The sequence below is a fragment of the Rhea pennata genome, chromosome 4, assembly GCF_028389875.1.
Source record: "Rhea pennata isolate bPtePen1 chromosome 4, bPtePen1.pri, whole genome shotgun sequence".
Classification (NCBI taxonomy): domain Eukaryota; kingdom Metazoa; phylum Chordata; class Aves; order Rheiformes; family Rheidae; genus Rhea; species Rhea pennata.
Window position 1 is genome coordinate 28,011,674 of NC_084666.1, and position 26,703 is coordinate 28,038,376.

At 35.1% G+C, this 26,703-nt stretch overlaps 1 protein-coding gene across 3 annotated transcripts in view; it reads right to left on the bottom strand.

Annotated features, from left to right (window-relative positions):
- Positions 1–1,772: 1,772 nt before the first annotated feature.
- NFXL1 (nuclear transcription factor, X-box binding like 1) overlaps positions 1,773–26,703 on the bottom strand; it is a 49,129-nt gene continuing 24,198 nt past the window's right edge. The window contains exons 16-23 of one of the 3 annotated variants that reach the window (XM_062575525.1): positions 25,156–25,296; positions 22,437–22,603; positions 21,561–21,630; positions 14,282–14,386; positions 10,848–10,934; positions 9,636–9,681; positions 7,167–7,220; positions 2,255–2,343 (exon numbers count right to left, since the gene is read on the bottom strand). In XM_062575525.1, the coding sequence (XP_062431509.1) occupies positions 7,207–7,220; positions 9,636–9,681; positions 10,848–10,934; positions 14,282–14,386; positions 21,561–21,630; positions 22,437–22,603; positions 25,156–25,296 (630 nt within the window). In that variant the 3' untranslated portion in view covers positions 2,255–2,343; positions 7,167–7,206. Of the gene's footprint in view, positions 2,344–7,166; positions 7,248–9,635; positions 9,682–10,847; positions 10,935–14,281; positions 14,387–21,560; positions 21,631–22,436; positions 22,604–25,155; positions 25,297–26,703 lie in introns of all 3 variants that reach the window. The other 2 variants (XM_062575524.1, XM_062575523.1) reach the window with 2 other exon arrangements.

Genomic DNA, 26,703 nt, shown 5'->3' on the forward strand with positions numbered 1-26,703 from the left:
TATAACTCAAGTGCAGTTCGTTTCTACAGTTATTTCTGCTCTCTTTGCCATAGGAGCGAGGAAAAACTTTACTTTGTACTTTGTACTTCTTTTAAAGAAATAGCTAAGAGTAAACAGAAGTAATTGAGTTATTTTCACATAAAATACAAGCTGTTTCCACAATGGCCTCATTCATGTTGATCTGAATACTTCAGCTACAAAGTTTTTTTTTTTTTTTTTTTTTTTTTTTTTTTTTGTATATTTGGACAATGGATCATATTTTACTTTAGCTGAAGAAAACTCTCCTTTTTTTTCCCTCTCAGTGGCCTAGCAGTCACATAATAGCATTGCCTCACTTAAAGAAACAACTTAACACTTAGATATGAAATTATCTTCTGGGCATCAATATTATAGAAAAATACTAAAGTGGAACACGGGAAATGTTTTTTCCTTACAGCATAAAATAATTCAACAGGGAAGCAACTGTAAGCAGCTGGTGCAATTTCAACTAATTCTACACCTTTACATACTAATAACATGACATATAATGATGTAAATAGTTTATTATTATTGACTTTTTTAAAAGGCACTCTATCAAACAGGACCCATCCATGCCAAATGTTACTAAGTTTTCCTTCTCTCTCTTCTCTTTCACTCCACTTAGATGATCAAAGAAATTGAGACTTTTTTCCAATCTGTAAATCTCTACACAATCTAAAATCTGCTGCCTATTATAGCTTTCCAATTTCTGCTGCTGCTAATTACAGCTGGAGATTGACTCAAACTAATATTACGTCCTTTTACAAGCGGGCTAATGTTGAGTAATCCAGCTTTTGACCCAAATGCAGGCTTCTCTACTAATTCATGCAAATAGACCTGCTGCCTTTACAGAATTTGCAAGAAAATTACACGCCTGAAATACAGGGGCAATCTAAGGCCCTTTACTAAAGGCGAAAGGAAAAACCTACTAATAAAACTTCATAAACCACCAACTTTGTGCCTTATGTTTCAAAATACCTTATAAGTAGGCTCGTTTTAGTTAACCACATTGCTTATTTATCAGCATAAAATTTACAGCAGATATTTTAAAATTCAGTTTTCTATTTAGCTGAGACAATGTAGCTTCTCATAAGTTTTGAAGCTCTGAAAAATCTTTCAGTCCTATCAGCAAACAGGACCCCGTACTGACACTCTGAAGCAAGGTATTCCAGTATCAGTAAGAAAATCTAAATATTTAGAAGATTAGATAGCTCACACATGATTAGCAAGCACCATCCAGATGACTTCAGAGCTAAATAACTGTATAATTGAATTATTCATTTGCTTTGTTTTTGTACATTTAAGCAAATATTCAAATGTGACACTTATTTATAGAAATACTCAAGAGAAACAATCAAGAGATACCAAGTTGAGTTTCGTATTACTCCCTGTAACCAACACCAGAAAGAAGTGATAAGAACACACCCTGTGCACTGAAACTACTTCTCCCCATGTTCAGTTCTTGCATCTGTCCACTAATTAAGCTTTCAGTTGGTTTAATTTTGAAGAAGAGGGAAAAAAAAAAGCTGTCCCTAAGGTAGCCCATTTTATTGTTTGTGTTATAGCAGACTTGGAAGATAGCTCACATTTCCCTTATCTAAAAATTCTGATATGAGGCCATAGATCATTCATAAGTCTAACTGATGAGAAGCTCCCCATTAGTTTATCATTAAAACTGACATGAATCACAGGAATTATACTTTGTGTAATACAACATGAAGACCAACATAAAACATAACATAAAAGTACTAATCTTTAACAAAACACTAAATTTATTTTACTGGAAAGAAACATTCAGTAAAGCATTTTATTCTAAGCTACTCTTAATATTGTGGAATGGAGACAAGAGACAGTAAGGTAACAGTATAATAAAATAAATGTTAACAGATTTCAGCCAGATAAGTTACATCAGCACTTTAGTGTAGACTAAAACCTATTATTTCTTTACTCTCAGTGTCTGAATTCAGCTTTGTGCTGTGAATGTAGTAACACAAAAGGTGACACTCCTTCCTAACCCTCTACTTTTTTGGCAAATAGTATACATACATACAGACTCTATGCATATTAAGTTCTAGTATACACAGACTAACATTATAACAGTAATAGCTACCTAGAGCCCCACTGAGGTATATTAAATACTTAAGAGTCATTTCAGTCATTGTAGACCATGAGCCATGCAAGCATGACAACAGCAACTCCAAACACTGGCAGCATAATGAGGTTCTTATACTTCTGCCATGATGATTGCTCAATTTCTACTTCATCCTTTCTCTTCTTATTCTTTCTTCGTCCTTTTAACCTGTTTTCAAAAGCTTCCAGTTCAGCCTAGATAAGAAAAACCAGAGAAATAGTTGACAGTGTGTCAAGATTAAGAACAAGGAAACATTCAAATTCAAATAATATTCCCATGGTTCATTTACAAAAATAAGTGTCAGCTAATGAAAGTTACAGAGCCCTTAAAGATGATATGGAAGCATCAGATCTCATGGTTTTATGGCACTTGCCTTCCAAGTATTAAACAATCATTTAGTTTCTTTTAAAACACTGCAAAAATGTAACCAATTGAAATGTTATATAAATTTTTTTAAAAAAATCTCAGACTGCATATCTTAAGCCAAGGTGAGACTGCTATTTTCATGGTATAGCTTAAAGTAACGGGTTTTCCCATTACAGAATAGTTCTCATGAATATTTTTAAAACTCTTACAAAAACATATCTAAGAGTATAGGCTGAAATCTAAAAGCAAACAAATCCCTCTAATAAGGATGCACTCTTTGCTTACCCTAAGAAAATTCATCCTTTTTTCCTCCACAATTCTTTGCATTTTACATGCACAGCTAAATTTTAAATTAACAGCTATAATCTTAAGAGATAGAATCTTTGTTCTGCCTGTCTAAATGTTGTAACTCATCTATTTGACTGCAGTAGGTGCATATTACCCTGTAAGCATGTGCCTTCATGCCTAGAAACAACACAAAGGAACTGGAAAAATTAAAAGGAATGTCAAGCTTCTACCCATAACAGCAGTTCCAGGGTCGTGCCTGGATCGGAGAGTAGTAACAGGCAGCCTGGATCCAGGAGTGCAAGACTGGAGCCAGACTCCAAAGAGAAAAAACAAGGACCCCTGGAGCCAACTGACTGCTACGCAGAACAAGATCAGAAAAGGTTTTCTAAAGGAGAATCAAGAAAAGTTTAATCACAGATTTTGGGGTAGATTAACTAGTAGAGAAAATATGGGACAAGAAGCTAGAGAACAGAGATATATTCAATAAACTCCTAAAAAAGAATGAAGACCAGAGTAGTAGAATTGAGGCAAGCTGGGAATGGTTGGGCAAAAAGAACAAGACTGAGCTGAAGCAGACAAAATGTGGACAGTGAACAGAGACAAAGCCTGGCTACAGAAGAAAATAAATCTACCTGATTACCACAGTAGTGCTGCCAGGAAGAGTGGGACTAAGACAGTAAGGTAGGTGCATTAAAGAAACAAGAATGACTCTGCTTTGGGAAATGGACAGAGAAGTACTCTCCAGTAAATACAATCTTCATTTGGAACTCAAGACTATATGATGTCTGGTATTCCTCTGCTGACAGAAATATTTATCGGAGTTTCACGAAGCATATCTGAGTTCCCTTCTTGTGCCAGATACCACTGTTAGCAAGAAAAAAGGACCCATTTTGATGTCTATCCCTTTGTATCCTAATAAAGGCAGGAACTGCTGGCACTTCTCTGATAATATGGTAGGAAAATTCAGCCTAATCCCACAGTCGATTTGAAACAAGATTACTTACAACCATCTAATCCTCCTTTAGAAAAGCAAAATATTTTAATGAAAGAATTTTTAAAAATCCAAAACCTGAAGGCCAGTATAGAGTTCTTCAGGTTCTATAGATAATACAGTAGGATTTTGTTTTATACAGATGTATAAAAAGATACCACAGATGTAGTTTTGCAAGCACTATCATATCCTTGTGATCTGCAAGGGTTAGAAGCAGAGAGCCTCAGGTATTGCAGTAATGTGAATTAAGATAAATGATTTCAGCAATTATATAAAGGATACTGAATTGCTTACCTACTAATCTTTACAGAATTTGGCTAAAAATGCATACATAAAAGCAAAACACAAAGAAAGAAACAAGTACTCATATTATTGTATACAGAATTTGAAGATACCAACCACCTTACAAAGCTACCTATAGATTTTATACAGTTCTCAGTCATAGTGTAACTTTAGTGACCTCTGAATAATAAAGTAATGGTTCTTCCTAGTCTTCAGTAAGCTATATATTTTTTCAAACTAAACAAGCTCTAGCTTTTTATATAAAGTAATAAGTTAACTTCTCTATCTACAGATTAAAAGTAAAATGAAATGCATTTTTTTTTCAAATTTGAAAGTTAGTTAACATCCAATTTACTGTTGCCCAGGTACTGAATTTTGCTCCTCTGTCACCTTCTACACTTCTCCCGCACTGAAAGGAGAAGCAGCCCTACAGGAAAATACAGTTAAATGAGTACAAATAAAACACTGACTATACAGACACATGATGCATCCTGAAATTGCAGATTTTATTTTACAGAATTTGGAGATGCTTGACTTTTGAACCTCCTAAAGAGACGTTAAGCTATTTTTCTTTCTAAGGAAAATGGAAAAAAAAATCATATTTCATAAAATTATAATTCAAGTTGAGTCCCCAACTTTAAGTAGTGAACCACTGCTTGCTATCAACTGAGCTACAGAAGTTCATCAAATCTTTTAGGCTGGAATGGGACAGAGTGCACTTTATCTAAACGTAAATAATCACAGCACTAAGTTTTCCACTGTAGTAACTGGCCTCACAATGTGCCTCTGAACTGGAAGCAGAAGGAAAGTCTAGCTGCTAAAGGCATGACTAGGTGCCTCATCCAGCCCTCTCCCTTCAACTAAGCAGCAAAGAATTCTATTCCTAAGTGACATTAACAGAAGCTACTAAGAAATACAGTACATACCAAAATATAAATCTGTAGACTTAGCCACAACATTGACTAGTGTGCATATAAAGGATTTCCTAAAGCATGAAACAAAATAGGCCTCAGGAAGCTGTGACTATCAAACAGTTTATATAAGAATGTACTAATGAGATCGGGAATATGGCACATAATGCACACTTCTGTCAGAAGGGAGTAAGAAAATACATTTATTGTGTATAAGGGACCCAACTGCCTATCACAGTGAGGTGCTCCAAATTGCATCACTAGACAGCAGATTTATGAAGTCAAATGGGAAAGTAATCAGTTTGAGATAAAAGTATCTGGTAAGAATGGTGTGCAATTTTAGGGCCTATTTATTAATTACTGTTGTCATAGTGTAATCTTTTCTATTGTGCTATACAACTGGCCATTATAAACCAAACTGCTAATACGCTTGATTATGTATTGGTGAAGTCTTCTTTCCTTGAAGGCAACGTCCATCCTTTCCAACCTCAGCAGCCACCAAGTTGTTGCACGGTGGACTGCCAGACAGACACTGTTAGACTTCAGCGAACATAGAAGTGAAAAGCAATGACAGCATGACTGCAGAGAGAAATAATCGCTACTGAAGATTCAAGAAGATAAAACTAACATTGCACGCTGCGCTAGTCAAGCAAATCTGCTGTAATATTAGAGAAGTCTCAGTACAGTGACTTCTCTGGAGGGGCAATAACTTAAATGATTATGAGGCAGAAATCATTAGTCACTGGACACCTTTTTGTTTTCCTCCAAAAAAAAGGAAAAAAAATCAGTGCAATACAAACACCAACAACTTTAAGAGTTTTACTCTTATTCTTTATAACTGTAAATGTCTATTAGTGCACTTCTGTATTCAGCTTGCAATACTGTCAGTTACAGATTATCACTGCTGAGACAAAATGTTTCAAGTATTTGCATGCATGCTACACTTCCTGCCTAAATCCTGGAACTAACATTTCTAAGTTTAGCTTAGAAAAACAGAGTCAGATGAACTGAATCATATGAAGGGATAGGCAGATCAACATTGTAGATAGCTGAGGCATGAATGACAAGATGACCACGATGCCCTGGACAACAGGTATGTACTGCATGCTAGTCCAGCATGAGGGATACACCTCCACTGGGGGGGGGGGGAAAAAAGGTAGGTCTTGCTAGAGCATTAATTAGTGTACATGATGCTTTAGTAGAGTGTTCACACAATTAATCAAAGCAGGCATAACTCAAGTTATGGCCCACAGAAGAACTGTCCATGCAAGAACATTCTAATGAGACTGGGTAAATAGTACAAGACAACTAATCCAGGAAATACACCTCCCTTACTCCCCTTTGAGCAGAGGGTGAACCACTGCTCTATGATAAGGATAAGAATGGAATGAGAAATCCAGATGAAGGAGCAAATTTAATCTAATTTTACTTGTTTATCAAAACAATTACATAAGAAAGTCATGAATCACCTACTGGATTTGGAAGGCGATTTTGTGTCAAATGCTCTGTCACAAGCATACATGCATTAACTAGTTGGAAGGAGTTCATTAGAACTATAGCTTCTAGATGATAAACCTGACCAAGCCTTCACCATCGAAACAAGCTTACAATCATTCTCTGAAAAAAGATCATTATTAGAGATGAGGCAACTGGCACAGTAATCTCTTGGATTATAATGCTGTCAACATACATTCACCAACAACAGACAACAGCAGCAACTAATGACAACAATAGAAGTTACAGTAAATACATTTTCCCCCCCTCAGAAACCTCCAAGGACAATGACTTATTTATGCTTCCTCATTCTTTCATGGTTGAAAAAAGCTTCAGCCAGTATTTAAATGGCTATGAAGCCCGTTGAGTAATTTATATCTTATGTATTATGAAACATTTAATAAAAACCCAGAACCCGCTATTTTAAAAATAAACTATAAACAGTTTGTAAATGCAATATGAATCAGTTTAATTATCATTTTGCATAAAATTATGAAAATTGTTTGGGAAAACATTTGAGTTCTAAACCATTGTAAGTCATTCACAGCACACAGCCTAAAACAACAGCTGACAGGAAGGATTGTAAATATCACTTTACAAACTGTATCGCTAGCTGCATGCAAAATAAATGATCTACTAAAAGAACAAAGTGATGCAGCGTGGGAGAAGAAGGAAAGGTTGATACCTGCTGTCTTCGTTTCTCTTCCTCAATAGCAGCTTTGGCTTCAGCTTCTTTTATCTGTCCAGATACAGAAATGATGAGCAGCTGTTGTAAACAACTATATTTATTTGTTCATAGAATTATAATTACTTTTTATAGATTGGTTCTGAGCAAAAGTGAGCAAAACCCTTATCTAGTGAGCTTTTAATTTATTTAGATCATAAAATATTCTGGAAAAAAGCCTTATCATCTTATGCTTGGAAAATATCAAGTACATAGTGGATGTTCTCAGGGTATAAATTGGGCTTCTGACTAACTTTAATCTGACAAACATAACCAACAAACATAACCAACAAACACTAAACTGGGAGAGGTGGGGGAGAGAGGTGCTTATTCACCAACAGCCATGAAAAATGCTAGAGATAGTTACTCTATGTTGTCAGCATCTTAATCCTCAATTCAGCACCATTTACATACACAGGTATTACTTGCATATGTATATAATTCATACACATACACACTTCATTCCAAGTGCTTTAAACACTCCATGACTACTAAAGTGAAAGATAATTTCTACATCTGTACTGAATAAGATATATTTTGGATAATGCATACACGATCTGCTTTATGGCCCAAGGGGTAATGCAAACTGTGAATGTAACTAGAAGCGCTTCATCATGCAGAAGTCATAGAACTATTAACAAGTCATATTTCTATAGAAGTGTTTTGTAGCATTCAAGAAACTAAATATTAAGAATTATTAGGAAAAGAATGCAACATGCCAATCTATAAACACAGACTGCCCTTGAATCTAAGCTCCCGCATTCAGTTTTGGTTCAGTGATATCAGAAAGATGTGCAGCTTGAACATGCACAAAGGATAACAGGATGGAGTGGCTTCTATCTAAAGAGGAGAGCATAACTAGGATTTGTCAGGTGTAAAGCAGGTGATTAATGGGGCACATCAAATCCTGAAAAGGTAAGAAAGTAAGGATAAATCAATTATTCTTCATAATACAAAAGCTAGGCCCATGAAGTGAAATTCTCAGGAGGCGAGTTCACAGAGGGAAGTGTTTTTCTCCCATCCAATACATGGTTAAGCTTAAAACATCCTGTATTACTGAACTGTAAGTGCCAAAGGTTTATGCAGGCTAAAAAATAACTAGGCAAGCTAACAAGAGAAAAATGCAAAAAACCATTAAACATGGACACCAGCTCTCATTCAGAAGTTCCGTGAGATTTACAGTAACAGAAGTAACAGGGAGAGTATATTGGGCAAGTATCACTATATGATCTGCCACCTTCTTGTATAAATTTGACTGTACTGTAGGCTCTGAATTACTACCTTACCAAAGTTAAATGCAAAAGTCTAGTTTATAATTTGAAATTTAAGAAGATCTGTATCCTAATAACATGTGTGTGTATAGACAGACATGTATATGTGCATATATATGTTTATCATGACTTGCATACTATCAAAGACAAGCTACTAAATACGGTTTGCACAGATGGAACTTATTCCAAACAATTTATAACCTAAGAGCTCTTCAAGACCAAGCAGGATGCACACTAGCTCACACTTTTTAACACTGTAGCTGAAACTGCACTAAGGACAAGGCCAGTAAAACATCGTATTTGCAGGTTTTCTGGTAGCCTTTTAAATTGTTTAACCATCTATCTCAAATTTTTTAATTAAGAATTTTATAAAAACTAGACACAGTGATGGAGTCTCTTCAGAACAACATAAAAAAGACCTCTGCAGCACATCTATAGTTTCAAAGTATTGTGTGAAAAAATGGCACAACTAACTAGCCTTCTGATATTTTACTGCCATCTAATGGCAGCTCCATCAGGTCCAAAATAAAGAGTGAAGCACAAATATGGACTAAAGAAAAAGAAAAAGAAAAAAAAAAAAAAAAAAAAAGCTTTTTACGCTAGTGTGGCTATACTTGTTCGAGATTTCAGGTGGAGGGAAATTGACCAACATAAGCACAGTGTGGAAAAGTATTTCTAGAACTATTTCTTTAATAATAAAATATACAGTAAAAGACACTTGAATTTCTCAGAAGTACATACTCACTAGTTGCTATATATTATTTAGTAAGAGTTAACACACTTCATTTTTGGACACTGATGGTCATTTTGCAATGGCAAACTAAATTCCCTTTGTAAAGGGCTGAAATTTAACAGACCTTGCAGTCTTGACACATTGCAGTAAGCTTATTTTGTTATTCACTAATTCTTGTACATAATTTTCAAGTCAAAGGCTGCACAAAAGCTCACTGTTCAGTGAGCATTTAAGTAGAACCTTATAACTTCAGAAAAAAGCAACCAAATACATATTCTTCTGTGAGGATGGTACCCATAGCTACGATATGCCACATGACTGTAGCATCACCTGTACTAGAGACTTGCAGCCATTTGCTCATTGCATGAGACCATTGCTTCATGCAGGTTACAGTAGCGTGAGCAAGAAATAGGAAGTAGTACCCACCTAAGTAATATAGTAACTTAGAACGAAACAGCTGTAAAATCTTGACCTAAGGGAATAATTAGAAGTTCTCAAATACTGCTAAAATTACTTGTGCTAGAATACAAATATTCTTCAGACAGACGACTTATTTCAGCAAGATCATTTGTTGCCACCTTATGAGAATTTAGCCATTAGCAAGTCCAGATACATCCACACTGAAATGTGTTCCTTGCCTCAGTTCATGCAGATTTTTAATTGATCTACCTTCTTTCATGCACTCCACATCCTACAGACATGGAATTAACTCCATACTCATACTACAACTGTTTGTTATTACTGCAGTTTTTAGAGGCATATCCCAAGAAGTTTATCAACTAGCAAAACTGTAGAATTTGGTTTATGTGATACCTGTGAGAACCCGCCTATCAATCCTGAGCAGAAGGATTCTGCTTCTTCTCCTCTTCTGGGCAGAAACAGACAAGTCAGTTTTATTCAATGATTTTTGGGGCTGTGTTTATCACATCTCACATTTACTCAATGAAAGCCAAGCAATATATGTACCAATTCTGTTTTTGTAAAAAGCTCGTGAAAAGCAAGATAGATATTCTGTCTCTCTATACGACATTTTGCAGCAATTTCTGAACTCCATAAAACAGTAGAGCTGGGGAGAGGTCACATTTAAAGTACACTACAATTACTGAAAACTCAATTCTTCTGCTTCAGAGTAACTAATATAGTGTGATAGGATTACATTGGCATGATGATCAGGTCGTCCACTGATGGCTGCATAATCTCCACAAGAAAGAGCAGATCTAACAATGCTCTGTGAAGTAGCTGGCCTTAATCCTAAAGCATCAAAATTTTACCATCATTCATCATTGCTTGTTCTCAAAGAGGAAAGAACCAGTTCTAACATATATGTGCATACACACCTGCACACGCCAATCACGAAGACAACAGTATCACATTAGCATAGCATGCCATTAAACTAATTAACACCATCTGCAAACAAACAATGTTATTCTCATCACCCATATTTCTAACACATGAAGCTGAACTTAACAGTCTGAAAAGGCAGGTCCTATTAAACACATTTGCTTGATTACATTGCATTTCTTTCTGGTATTGTCTTGAAAAAAAATAATTCTGTTCGTTTTTTCCCCTTTGCTTGAAGGAGTGAGAATAAGTTTTAACTGGAGTGAGAATAAGTTTTAACTGTGATAGATACATTACCTCAGACGCCTTCCGTTTCATTTCCTTGCATAACCCATCACATTCTAGTGAAACCTGGCCTTCTCGTATCTTGCTGCACTGTAATTCCTGTTAAGTATACATTTAATGTCTTTTAAAACACATTTCACTATACACAAAATTTAAATTAAAGTCTATTTCACTATGAAAATTATGAAAATTTTGTATTTGCTAAACTATTGGCTACACAGAAGATAAAGGTAATTAAACACTATTCAAATCTTTAACTTCGTATTAAACTTTGCCCTCTTCTATTTTCCCTCTTTTTGATTAGCTACACTAAAAGCAAGAAACAACCAAACAGCCACGTTTAACCCCTTTGTTTCCTTCCATTTTCTCACTTGTTTACCTAAGACTAAATAATATAACTTTGTGGATTCTCGCATAAAGAACCAGCACTCAGATTCAGCAATTTGACATGTATTCTCTTCACTAGCCTACAAATCATCAGTACTGTCTGAGAGCATGGGGCAATATCTGTTTCTGTTCACGAAAAAAGAAATCCCCGTTTCTCCCGCAATATTACAAAGACAGAAAAAGAAGCAGAGAGAACTGGTACGTTATCTATACTACTAGCTTATCAAGCATATTGTTGGGTAGGTACAGTAACAGAACGTGAAACTACGTTGGCTTTTATATTATAAAGGATACACAGGACAATCATAACTTGTGATTTTTCATAATGCATACAAACAGAAATCCACAAAATTCACACAAAACATTAAAAATATTCAGTCTACAAATAAGATTTTTTCTAAACACAAGTCTTAAATATAGGAATATTTAGACAATACATTTATTTTTGCAATGCTTAACTTCCCTTCAAATCAATTCAAGCATGTTAAGAACACCTGACCAATGCAGAGATGGCTAAAAATAGAAATTGACAGACTTACAAATTCAAATATTTCATCTGTCTGTACATTTTACACACATAACATCATGATTCAACATTATGACCACATTTAATTTAGAAAAACAGTTATTTAATTTAAATGCTAGAAGGAGAATAAAACATTCTTCCTGTTCTATACTCAAAGCCATTAAATCATATGTTTGATATTAGTTGTGCTGGTTCAGTGACTCCTCCTGTAACAATAAATTGCTTAAGAAAGACTGCTATAAGACTCCAGAATTTACAGAATCAATTACTTGACTCTAATACAAAACACAGAAGACAGAAAGTGAGTCAAAGTGGAAGAATAAGATATCTAAAACTGGCCCAGTCAAAGCAACACATACAGTTATCTTTACGAGACTGTAGATGACAGGCCTGTCTTCATCGCAAAGGGAGCTACTAAAGGTAATTCAGGCAATAGCAGCAGGGAAGATGTACTAGTAAAGTTTCCTCTGGTAAACTGGATTATTTCTTCAGCATCAGGATGGAATATATTTATAGTGGCTTGGAATAGGTGCCTTATAAACTACAAGCTTTAACAGTACCATGCATTGCCAAGAATTCAGGAGTTCTATACAGAATCGAGTAGTAAACTAGATGCTAAAATTTGTTTGTTTTCATAATCACATGAAAGACTACAGACTTTATAAACCAAACGTACAGGCACACTATTTGTATGTTTGACCCACATATGGCAGGTTTAGAGATTCACTGGTGACTGGGGACAACGCAGCTCAGAGTAGATACAGAGAGTCAACAGATACCCACTAGGATCACTAGCAAGGGTAGGTTCATATAGAAGAATTGCTCTAAAAATCTTTCACATTGTAGAACCAAGACAGTTTCATATGACTGCAACTGAAACAAGGTCCACTTATCCACAATCTTCTGGTTCTGCCATCAATTACCCTCCACCATATAGTTTTCTGTACAAGAGAAAAGCGATTTTGGTTTGACCTCCAGATAGTAGGCCAGTATTTCAGGTACAGTTCTTTCTCCATTTAAAAAAGAAAAAATAAGGAAAATCCCAAACTCTTATTTCCCTAGGAGTCAAACGGCTCATTTCTTGACTAATTTAAATAAGTTTTAAAATTTTAATATGACTATTTAAATATAAATTTCAGGACAAGACGCAATAGGCACGAACTGAACCACAGGAAGTTCTGCCTGAACGCGAGGGGGAATTTCTTCACTGGATGACGGAGCACTGGACCAGGTTGCCCAGAGAGGCTGTGGAGTCTCCTTCTCTGGAGACATTCAAGGCCCACCTGGATGCAACCCTGTCTAACATGCTCTAGGTGACCCTGCTTGAGCAAGGGGTTGGACTAGATGATCTCCAGAGGTCCCTTCCAACCTTACCCATTCTGTGATTCTGTGGGTTGCCTTCACATAAAAACTAATGACCGCTCATGACCATCTCTTTGCTTTATAATTAAGTTTTCTCTATTTTTGAAGTGAAAAACTTCACATTTTAAATAAGCAGATCTTTCAGAGCAGCAGGCTTGTGAGGTTCCACTGTTTTACAATTTTAGACTCGTCAAAAACATCCTAAAAAGTGTATTTCATTGTTTCTTGGCAGCACTCCTGAACCACAGAAGTGAAAAGTGTGTCCTGTCATTGGGGACAATAAAACCTGAACTGGACTAAAAAATCAGTAACTGTACAGTAAGATACAATTCAGCACTAGAATACAAAAACAGTAGGTGATATGACACATTTTCCATATTTCTCAAAAATGTGATGAAAGTCAGAGACAATAACAACTAGACATAACTGAGCTGTTACAGAAATAGAAGGTCACTAATAGCTACACCTTCCATATACAATTCCATTTGATTTAAGACTTACAGGTATATTTTAAAGAGAAGAAATCAGAATTCCAATTATATGTTTAACCAATTGTTTTCTGGATTCTACAAGAGCAAAAGAAAGACTGCATCCGAGGGGAACATTTAGGCACAGAATAAGATTTATCCACAGCAGAGGCCAATGCTGTTTTGCACCACAGTAATACAAGCAACCTAAAATACAGTTGGTTATCTATAAATGTAGACTGTTCACCTTGTTAAAAGCTAACAATGCTGATGCCTGTAGTTGCTTTTAGATTTGCAGAAAACTAACTGATCACATTGGTTAGAGATTCAAGATATAACATCTGAGATTGTTTAATTACATAAGTTGGAACACTTTCTTGAACTGCCAGGAAAAAAAGATTTTTTTTTTTCTTAAATCACTCCAAATCATTTGACTAATCTTCCAATGGAGCTACAAAAATTCAAGTGTTCTTGCAGATGTTAGCTGTCTTACTTATAATAGCCTTATATTTTAGAATTAATAGGATTTTATGTTCTCTAGCAAATCTTTTCATATTGCAGTCCAGATCTTTAGTTGCTGTGAATTATTACAGCTCTACTGAACTAACTGGACCTAGTCCAATCCATACTAGAGACGATTCACTCATACAAGTCTACAAAAAGGGAAAGACGCATCTTTCTCAAAACTGTAACCGAGAACTTGCCTTTTTCAATCTCTTACAGGGACATCGGAGTTTAACCTTCTGGTTGCAGTTCAGAGGACAGTCCCCTGAATGGCAGATCTCTTTACATCGGTGACCACATGGCAACTACAAACAACAACAAAAAAAAAAAAATCTCACATCAAAAAGAGACTGGATAGTTACAAAGAATCTACGAATTGAATTTATTAGAGATTTTATTAAAGATTTTATTTGCATAGCTTGATTAAAAACAACTTTGTTTTCAAATGTTTTCTATAATATAGTCACCATTACAGTTATTTATGTAACAATAATTACCCTAGTAATCTTGAGGGGCAGGGGAGAGGTAACATACAAGTACACAAGACAGAAAGAAACTGAAAACATAGATTAACTGTACTGTAACTACTTACAGACCAGAGAGCCAACAAAAGAGGGAAGAATCAGAAGTACCAGAAGTGGGGGGAAAAAAAAACACCCACTAAATGAAGTTTTGCATGTAAGAATGTTCTGAACTAGGCAAAAGCCAAAAGGCAGGTTGTCAGTTTCCTTATGTCCCAATTAATTTCACAAAATCCTCAATTTCTGCATTTGGTAAGTTATCCCGTTTCTGGTACCTGAGAAAGACTACTATCTTACAAATTGGGATGCTAATCTAACTATGGTGACTGTCTGAAATACAACAGTACTCCCAGCATTACAGTAGATCAAAAACGGCACAAGAGCAAATTGTTTCACTTTGTTAGAAACTTGACTAAAAAAATACCTTGTTCATACATATGCCCATATAAAATCTTCATAATAATGATATTCCACTTTCCATTACAAAACCTAATATTAATAACTGAAGGTAGTATCTTGCATAAGATATCTGACTTTTTTGTTTAAATCCCTCCAAAATTTTTTTAAAATGGTATTGGTTCCCTTAGTAAAAAGCAAAAATTCAGCTGTTAAGTGTCATCAAGGAATTAATACAGCTTGGAAAATGTGGTAAGAGATAAGATATTCACTTTTCATAGATGTGTGCATGCTACATCATTTCATTCACAAAAATGAGAATACAACATAACGCAATTCTAAAACTCATATATAGATAGATAGATAGATCTATTTCTTGTTGATTAATAAATTTTGTTTCTTAGAAATACGAATGAAACGGCTTATCTTAAAGCCTAGAGTCATGGAAGAAACACCTAAAACAGAACGTAAAACTTTCCATGTTGAAATGAAAATTACGCAACAAGTAAATATGCTTTCATGTCAAGTCAAACACTACTGTATCCATTAGTGATCCATTTTGTGATATAGGGTTTGATTTCTTTTCAGTTGCTATTACTGCACATTTTGTATAGGACTAGAAGGAAACTAAGTCCTCAAATCCAGATCCCTTTTGCTACAGGTAGCTACCTCATATGATCCCTATATGACTGGACCAAGTCTTATACTGAAAACAGTCTTTTTTCCCCTCTTCTACTGCTGGACTAGGGAGGTTGTTCCAAGACTTCACATCTTCAGGAGGCAAGACCTTTTTCTCTAATTTTCTAAATTTTCCTCTAGACAGTCTAAATCCATTTATTCTTATCCTCACATTGAAATATTTCTCAACTGTCCTTCCATAAAAGACTCTTTATTCCCACAGTATTCCCTTCATTGAATTTCAACCAGCTTAAATCAATATTTCTTGAACACAGTAGCCAGAACTGCATATAATATTTCAAATGACTTCGTACAATGTTTTAATAATATCTTATTCTTAATAGAATATCTTCCCCAATACATCTTCAGCTCTCATTTACATTTCTTTCCAGCTAATCGAGCTGTGACAATAAGAATTTTTGCTGTCACCCAAGAGCTTATTACTAGTCTTTACATGAATGGTCTTACTGGTTTTTCTGTATCTAATACCACACTCTAAAGGTTATCTGCTTCTGAACATGCACTTCCTCAGTTGTGTTGTACGGACAACACTAAGTTTTCATCAGAAAATTCAAAGAACATTCCTATTTTTTGGTGCCGAGGTCATTTCTGAAAACAATGCAAGATCAGTCCTCAATACAATCCTTGGGAAATTTCCATATTGTTAATGCGTCTTTCATCTAACTATTCATTTAGAGATACGTACATATTTAACAAACACAACCAATTGTTGCCTCAATCCTCGATAGCCCTTGCATTATTTTTCTTTATTTGGACTAGCAGAGGAGAGCCTCAACTGCTCTCCTGAAGCCTGACATAGCAGATCTAATCTATTTTCCTTAACTGGAGAGAGAGGAAAGAAATTGTTCATCTTGTCAAAGAAAGAATTCAGGTTAGACTGGCACAACCGATTATCAAGTAAATCTATCCTGCATTTTATCTTATTTTGAAGAGATGAGAGAAAATTTTTTGAGCCTCGAGTTCAGACTACTAGTAAGGAACATGGAATGAAGCCAACCTGACTCACCAGTAACAGTTTTTACTCACAGGTGTAAGAGCTGAGGCTGCTCACCTAGTGACAGGTAAGTGATACTATTCTACTCAAGGGCATCATGCACAATTAATAGCAACATTCTAGTCTCACCTGCAAGTCATCCCATACGGGCCAAAACCATCCGTCATGAGAACTATCACTTCCACTTCTGTTAATAGTGTCAAAACCCAACAGATTACATTTGTCAGCTGTTAAATCAAAGAGCTGCAAATTCTACACAGTAGCCCTCATCTGAGCTTCCAAGCGTTACTACAATTACATTACAAATCATTACAGCAAAATCTGCACAGTACATAAATGTGTTTAGTCCAATATCGAAAGCTGTTTACACATTTAGTTCTCTGTGTAAGCATACACTGTTCACTACCACAGGGGATGCTGCACAAGAAGGAAGGTAGCAGTGCAAGTTTCTGTCTATTCCCACCAATGCAAAAACAACATGTAAAATAAAGAGGTTCAGTTAACTGAGTGGCCAAAACACCTCCCTCCTGAGTTCAGTGAACAGAAACAATTCATCATTTTTTCTACTGCATAGTGTAACGGGAATGGCTTTGTTTGCTTGTTTTTAAGTGCATATGATGAGTTACAAAGTGGGGGTTTTTTTGCACCATATAAAAATCTCTCATATTCAATAGCTATTGTACCAAGGGCCAAAACAAACAGGTTTTGTGGTTGACATGTTAAGCACTTCAAGAGAAAGTGCTTTCATCCACAGTCCTGAACACAAGAAATGCTACAAGCTTTTTTCCCTTGACTTAGGCAACTCATCTAAACCTTAACATTTCATCTGATGACAAAAGTAGTCAGCACTTATGCAGGCTTACTGAATTCTACTAGGTAACTCACACATCCAGTTAACACATCTGTAAGGAGAGCATGTCTCTTGAGTAGCAATCCCAAAAGCTAAGCACAAGAGAGATTATCATTTTCAATTCAAGCAGCAGACTTTTCAATTTAAAGCGTGACTGCTACCAGAGCTCTAAAAACCTCCACTGCTTATGTTAGAGATCACGGAAAATCTTATGTAATGCAGCAGCGCATTCACCTTTCAAAATTAAATTTCTAAAACAATGTACACTTAAGAGATCTTTACAGAATTACAGAAAATAAATTTTATATAAATTGATACCCTTACTCTTAAAACTTATGACATTATCTCTACTGTGCTGGCATGTTAGGATAGATTTACCACAACATGGTCACATATTTCACATCTAGACAGCATGTACTTTTAAAGTACTGTTATTTTATCAAAAATTACTAATTACATAGAAGAACTTAAGTGACAGAGATCCACAGATATTGACATGTATTTATAAATGAAGAAAACCAATAGCCCATGGAAATTTCTATGTAAGATTTGTCCCAAAGTATATGCAAAGAGGATCATAACAATTTAATCACTACTGATTAAATAGAATGATAAATTTTGTTCAACAAGATACTTTGTTATTGCTACCAAACAAGAGAAGAACTTTAAAGCATCGCAGCTAACAGCTGTGGCATCATCAGAGACTTGCTGCTCCCTAAAGCTCAAAGGAAATGTAAGCTGTACTATGTAATACTAGAAGTCCTTTTTTAGTTTTATACTAAAAGAGCCAAAACAAAAACATGAAAGCTGGCAAGCCTTTTAAGTATTTTTTAAGATACCAGACAATAGAACTAAGTGATTTTCATAATCTCCATAAGTAGCATGCTACTTGTTATTCAAATATGGTATCATACTGTCTACTACAATTTCCATTAAAAAAAAAAAAGAGGAGACACAAACATTTCAAATCTCGGATCTCAGGAAAATATTGTATTCTGTAGAACCTAAATTGCATTATTCTAAACTTTATAGTAGAGTTACAGTCCACACTGATTTATAGTAAACAGCAACTTCAGTGATCTCTTCTAGTAACCAAGGTCAGCTTCTGACACTAAATAAGAAAACGCTCATAAAATACTAACTTGAAATTAACTTGAGGCAGTTAGAGTTGCACACAAAACACTCCCAATTAGTTTTTGGGTAGAAATACTTGATTTGTGAACTTTAAAAGTTTTGTAGTCCCATCCATCTTATATTTTGGCCAAGTTGCTCATAAATCCTTATTATAAAGACCCCCAATTGGCCTGATCTATATATGCTGGGGTCTGCAGGGGCTGTTAAGATCACTCGTTCAAATCATGTTTAACATATCAATGAGTCCTTTAACAGAGACTATTTGTATAATCTGTTTTATGATACAGCTAGGTAATTTTCCCAGAGTTACAGACAAATATTGCATAATTTTAACATTGACATAGTATTCCTAGTATTATTAAATATTCACAGAAAAGGAAAGTTAAAATACTGGGATTTCTTCTTGTTGTTGTTTAAGAAAAAAGATAAAGAGTATATTTTACTTCTGAGGTTATCAAAACAGTTATCAGGTGAATTGTACTTTCACATAATGAATCATGAAAAAAGATTCAAACTCCCTGAAGCAGGACAATACTAATACTTTCATGTTTCATCAAACTCGAGAAGAAATAGAGCTAGAAACACAGGGAGAGATGGGAAAGCATTTTTACATCATCAGTTGCAATAAAAGATTTTTCAGATAGCAGGAGCTATAGAAAACCTTATTTTTCAAGGAGTCTATTTTTAGGATAGAACAGAAACTTTATCCAACTGAAGCTGATTCTGTGGACCTGAGCCTTCTTCCACATCCCATTGTATTGGGGAGAGGGGGGAGAACAAACAAACTGCACATATCTGTGGAAAAAGGCAATTCTGAGCTGCAAACCAGAATTGGTGAGCACTGCTTGAGGGATTTCAAGTCCCAGACAGTCTTGGGAATACATCCAGAAAAATTACAGCTACCTTAATCAAGGTCAAAAATGAGACACAGAAGAGATCTTAGAAGAGAATCTGAATTACGTGAACGCACAATTCATATGAGTAGATAAGCACTCTTGAAAATAAAGAGGATATCTTGGAGCAAATGAAAACAAAGCAACAGAGAGGGAAGTTAGAGGATAAAATTAAGAGGTAAATGGACAATGAAATAACATCCAAAAGCATTCCCCTACTATGAAGAGAACTTTTAGAAATCTAGATGAGAAAGTCATGACAGGCACATTCACTTGTCCAACACAAATAAGAAGGATGAACAGAAAGACATCAGAAAAACACTACCAGGGCAAAAAAACTAGAAGATTAAAGAAGGTACGCAGTACAGAACACAGACTTTGGGGTGAGGGGATTCAAGTTTGACAATTCTTACAATGGAAAATAAGGGAACAGAAGACATTTTTGAATCTAGAATTATTAGGTAGGGGCATAATTCAGAGCTGCAAGAAATTAGGTGAGTCTCCACCTAGCAGACAGAATAGATAGGTAAACTAGCATAAAGGAACTAAGTGGAAGCAATGAAGAAGAATAGGTTGGATTAAGTTATTTATGAGCATAAGCTTGATACTGCACATGACAAAGACTTAGCTAGACAATACAAGGCAAACAAAAATGAAATAAGAAGTGATTATAGGATGAAATATTTTCCTTAGTAAAGCATTTTTTAAATTTCATTGAAGGAGACTCTCAAAAATTTAGAAGAGCTTAGCAGTGGAAACACTTCCCAAAATACCACTGATAATATTCTCGTTCTTCCACTTTGCAAATTTTCTCTTCCTACAGTGAAGGATGAAGAAACAGTTGTCAGCCTCACTACAACTAATGTCAACTAAAGAAAAGAAAAACACTTAAAAAAAAAAAAGATTTCTAGAAACAGACAAGCAGCACAATCACAAGGCTAGAAGGAACTAGGAAGAGATCATTTAGCTCATCATTTGGTCTTAGAGCAGTATTATCCGTATCTGGATCAATCCTGATATGTGATTAAGCTGTTAAAATCTTTACCAGAGAAAGTTCTGTAGTATCTCTACCAAATTTTTCCCACCACTTCACAAGTCTCATTGCTCAGAAATGTTATTTAATATTAGTCTTCCTTACTGATATAACTAAGTCTACCACTTCCCAGTCTTTGCATCACACAATAAGGATATTATTCTCTTTCTTTGCAGCAAACTTTCATATACTCAAATCCTGCTCTCATATATTCTCCTTGTTCTTCTCTGCTTCAGGCTGAACTATCTCAGTTCTTTCACTTTTCCTTATACCTTAACTCATAACACTTCTAGATTCTTGTCACTTGGCCCAGTAGCCAAAACTAAACAGCTCTTTAGCTGAAGGTTACCAACGCTGAATACAGCAGGAAGATTTGGTTTGTCTTATGTTTTACACTACTTAGCATATATTTCACTATTGAAGCAACTTGTAAAGTCCAAAATCTCTTTCTTTTTTTCCAGAATTACTACACAGACCGTGACTACTAGCCCTACACTTAGCAAAAAATAATCAACCACAACTAAAATTCTCAGTATTTGTACTAACCAAATGGCATCCTATTATTTTTCAAATATATATTCGAGATCAGTTTTAAATCAGCTTACAGGACATAATCTCCCATTTCAGTCTCATCTCAATGTTTAATCATTCAGGCCATTAATGAAAGCATTCACTAGTACTGCTGTGGGAAAAGATCCATGATCCTTCAATATATCCTTCCAAGTTGATAACAAACAAAACTGCTCTCTGAGTACAATTTACTAACAGCTTTTTGCATTTATCATTTAGCACGATCACCAAGACTAAGCTTCTCCAGCTTGCTTGTGTGAATGGTCTGTGAAACTGTGTCAAAAATCTTGCTAAAATCAAGACACATACATTTATTTCTCTTATCCACAAGCGCCAGACATCTATCAGATTGAGTTTTTTTTTTTTTTTTTTTTGTTAGTATGGCTTACCTCTTTTGGACACTGATTTTTGCAGGAAATAAGAAGATCCTTTTCTTTTAAATCAGCACAAGTTACTTTTCTGTAAAAGAAAACATGTTTTTTGTGATAAATAAAAACAACCACAAGTCAATACAGTTAGGATGCATTTAAGTATTTATACCTATAAAAAAAAATATGCTCCATGTACTGTGGAACTAACAATACTAAGTCTCTATCAGACAAAACACATAATTTAAGAGGATTTGAAGTACTTTAGCGAGAACACAAAGAAGGCCATATAAGTGTGGGATGAATGTTTTCAGAGTAATAGGCATATGGAGGATAAAACTCAAATCCTCTATGTCTATCTTACATTTAGTAAAAGCTAGCACTGCTCTGTCCCCCCTCAAACAATTAAAAAGGGACATAAATGATCAAAAACATGTTTTCTAATTCAAAAAGATAAACTAAAAGACACTTCATTTCAGAAGTTCATTTTTCATTAAGTCTTAGTTAAAGGTATTTTTACATTAACTACATTTATTCTAATTCTTGTTGTAAAATTCTTCCTTACACACTGTAAAATAATTACATATAGATTAATTACAATATACAGATTACTGTATATTTACATAGTTAAGCATATTACTATATTATAAAAGAATTATTAAAACAGTTCTATGTAAAAGACTTATGCCCATGAGACTCCATATACTTTTAATAGTTTTAGCAATAATACCAAATAAAACACTAGGAAATTAAACAGAAAAAACATTATATTATAAATTATAATTTCAAAGAAAAATACTATAACATCCATCAGGGTAACTCCTATCCGTACACATTTCAACTTGTTTCCAGCTAGCAGTATTTGTCAGAACTGAACCCAACTCATCGTCTACTTACAAGCATTCAATATACAGTATTGACAGTTTGCAGTGACACTTTATTTTAAGCATTTGAAGGCATGGTGGGCAATCCCCTGGATGACAGGGTAAAACACATCGGTGAGGACAGCCAGACGGCCGTGGTTTGGTACACTCTTCTTCACATTGCAAACATTCTGGACCTGCCTAACAAAATAAAAACAAATTACTAAACAAAGTGCCAAACATTTGTTTGCTAGATCACATGAGTAAGCTTTTATATAGTGGAATAAAGTAGAGGTATTTGTTTCCCACATGAATCCTGCTATTAAGATATCCCTCACGCAAAATAAATATTAAAATATAATTTGAGAAGAAAAGCAGAAATGCCAGTGTTTGTAGGTCAGTGACACCTACATTTTCCCTTTTGGGCATAAAGGGGCCTCTTAATATCGGAGCTTTGGAAAATTGCCATTAAGCTTGTTAATTCTCTAAAGAAAACACTTAGAGAAAAAAAAGTAATTTCATGCTCAGAACTAACTCTTTCCATCCAGCATGTTCTTGCAATACTTCAGTCACAACATATTTCTCTAATACTCAGGTGTGGAAGTTTCTTTGCTTGCTTGCTTTTGTTTCTTAAAAAAAAAAAAAAAAAAAAAAAAAAAAGCTAAACTTTAAGCTGTTTCACTCCCATGTGTACATTGGTTTGCATAATCTTCCAAAAAGCATTAAGTTAGCTACATGCTGGCAGCAGCTTAGCCTTATTTCAGCTTCATATATGACAAAGTCTACGAGATCTGTAGTGTCATTCTCAGTCCAAGTCAAGAACTTATGTCACACCAAAATATACTAAGCTCTATTTCTATTTTTTCTTGATGACTCATTGAGAATCCCAGTCTGCAGACAATATACATAGATAAACTGATATGATTTAACAACTGGACCTATAAAGCACAGTATTTTAGGCACATCATCACATTCTAATTCTCAAAGTTACATTTAAGTCAAAGTAAAGTACATTCAACCAAAAATAAAGCTACACAATACCTCTCCAAGAGGACTACTTCCATGCCAAATATTTACATTATGCTCTTCAAAATAAGGGTGTAAGGACTTAACTACAGCTTTCCCTCACTAATTTTCTCCCGAGCCCCTTAACTTCTGCTTATACAGTTGAACTATTTCTGCTGAAGTTTTTAAAGGAACCTTTGTACACTGGTCATTCACAATGTTTAGCCCCCTATATGTCACATCTCAGGAAGATACTAGCAACCGAAAGCATTTTGAAAACAGTGATAGAAAACTTAAGTAACAGTAGGTAAAGGCAAACAACTGGCCTTTCTAAGTTTTTCAGAACAACATGTGGAACAAACCTTAATTCCAGACCAATAAATAAATAAATAAATACATATATATCATTATTCAAACATATAAAAAGAAATTTAATCAGCCAGTCTCAGACTACATCTGCAGTTTAATCTCTACCAACAAAACAGAACAGAAGTTCTAAAGGTCAAAAACAACTTGAGTTTTTCAAAATTTTTAAAAAATAGAGAAGTGAAATTTACCTATACTTTGCAAATACAGAGATTCCCTTTTTGAGAATGAACAGTTTCATTTGAACTGAGCTAGGCATAGTCCTGACCCATACACATTTTCATTGGTTTAACTGGAGATATAAGATGACATCATCTTACAGTATTAACTGGAGAAGCTTGAAAAGCTGTCACCCTAAATTTTTAGTAACATTGCTCTCATGCTGTATGTTACTGCTCCATAAGTTGCAATAACAGTTTATATTGTTACTTTTCAGACAAAGGCTCCAAAATTATATACAGTTATTAGATGACAACACTGCTTCCAGGATTTGGATTCACTGGGAAATCATCCTCTTTAAAGTATATATATCTAACAGTTATGTCCTGTATCTGACTGAATGTTTGGTCAGCTTTCTAAATGCCATGACAAACCCACATTACATTTTTTTTTAAGTCATTCTTTAAAAGTTTAAAGCCATTTTCCTCCAAAATTATGATTTTCTCCTATCACAGAATACATGCCCTTGACTGCTCAAAACCAGGACAGCCTTCAGCTTTGCACATTATTCTATTTTCGTCTCATATTAATTCCAGCAACTAATATCTAATCTGCAGTTTCTTAATCTCATAAATGACAGTTTCTAGTACAGACATTGATAAACATGAATATGCAGCCCTAGTGCTTTAAAAAGTCCTCATCTGTTCTGGAACTTTTCCAGTGCTTCTCCTTAAAAACTTGCTGGCCTCTTCAACCCACATACAGGTCTCATCAGTAAACAGTTTCTCTGGTAGACTTCAGATGCATTTGTACATAGATGAATGTACGTGATTAAATAAAAGACTACATTTTTCTCAAGAACTTATCAGTAGGCCATGTAATTAGACAGTTACGAAAAGTAGCTCTAAGAGAAGCTTGTCAGCAGTGTTAAATAAGGTTTTGCTGAAAGTGAAGTAATGAAATATTATATTAACATAACATAAAAGGATATAGCATTTATAAAATACATACAGTTGTTCCACTTTTATAGTCCACAACTACAGACTAGCTGAAAGTCACAACGTCAATGCAAACAGAACCCATGCAAGTCTCCCGGTGGAATCTGAACTAGATCCTGCGCGCCCCAGCTGCAAATTCTTTGTTCTCCAGTTAAAGTTGTAAATAACTGAAAAGACAGTTTTTAATATACCCAAAAACAATCAACAAAAAGAAAATCAGCTTACCTTCTTTCCATCTGCATTACTGTTGATTTTAGTAACATAATGACATTCTTTCATACAGGTGTGATTCCGACAATCAAGAAGTCGCCCACAAAGTCTTTTACATGAGTAGGGACCTGCAGAATGACATGGTAGTGGGCTAACCTAAAGTAAATAAATAAAAAAAAATCATCTATAATGTACAGCATCATCACAGAAATTTTGATTCCTGAGTATCTTTGCCAATTTAAAGAAAAAATATCCATTCAAAGTCCATCTGATTTTACTAGACTTCAGGTTCCCATTCCATCATGACCACACATTTGTTTTACACTGTGGTATATCAGGTAGGAAAGCCTGCTTTATTAATTAAACAAGCTGTCTGACTTTCACGGTATGTTTAAAAAAAATAGGGGGGAGGCACCAAGCTACTACATTCTCAAAGCTCTTAGTGTGAGTTTGTCCAACTCTCTGAATTTCACTTGTGCCTTCCATTAAAGATTCTCAAGGTGCTTCACATATATTACAGAAGCAGGTTACAGTCTGGTTTCACACAAAGTTGCTATGGTTATCATACAAACAAAGTATCTTACAACTCTAAAATTAAGCACTAAAAACTTTCAAAGGGAAAACAGCTTGCAAGCCAGAATCTGAAAAATAAACATTGACTATATCAAGTATCTCCCAGGAGCGCGGAGGGGAAGAAAAACAGTACTGCAATAGGATTAAGATCTTAATCCCTTATAAGCTATTTTACTGTCTAGTTTGAGGTTAACACTCCAGTTAACAGAGCTTTATAGCACAACTCAGAGTATCAATTTAGGAACTTTCAATTTTCATTAGCACTGAAATGGAGTGTAGGCTCCTAGCTTGGTTAACTCTATGACTTTCCTAGAGTTCAACAGTGCAAGTATCCCCTGCACCCCAAGTACAGTGGGAATTCACGGTTCCCATTTTCTAATCACCATATAACATTCACATGAAAAATTTAGTTTCTGTGATGCTGCCAAAACACTGTTTTATGTGAGGTTTTTTTTGTTTGTTTGTTTGTTTTTAACATAACAATCACTCCGTGGAGAACAACAAAAACTACTTGTACAGTTACTATACGATAGTGTGACATAACGTATTTGGGCTGGACTAAAGGTCTGATTTTATGTTACAGCTTAAGCTGACTGAGCAGCTTGACACTGTACCCCTCCCACTTCTTTCCAACAGCACACTCCTACCCGCTTACTTCAAACAAGTTCTAGCACACATCTGTCTTAAGAGCAAGTCAATTCAATGAAAGGAAATGGTAGAAAAGAAATTAAAAAGCTCCTTTTCTTTTGCTAGATTTGCAAGTTGACTGGACATATAGCCAAGTAAGCACTGGAACTGAAGCAGAGAAGAAAAGATGGAACCACACAGATCAGAGTGAGGTAAATTCTCCCTTTAGCACTATGAAAATGTTTCTCTGAATTATAAAGTAAAACTATACAAAGTAGGATCCGAATCCACTTGCCTTAGAAGCATTTTCTGGACCTACTTTGCAAGGGACTGCATCAACTCATTGTAAAACTCCATTCATTC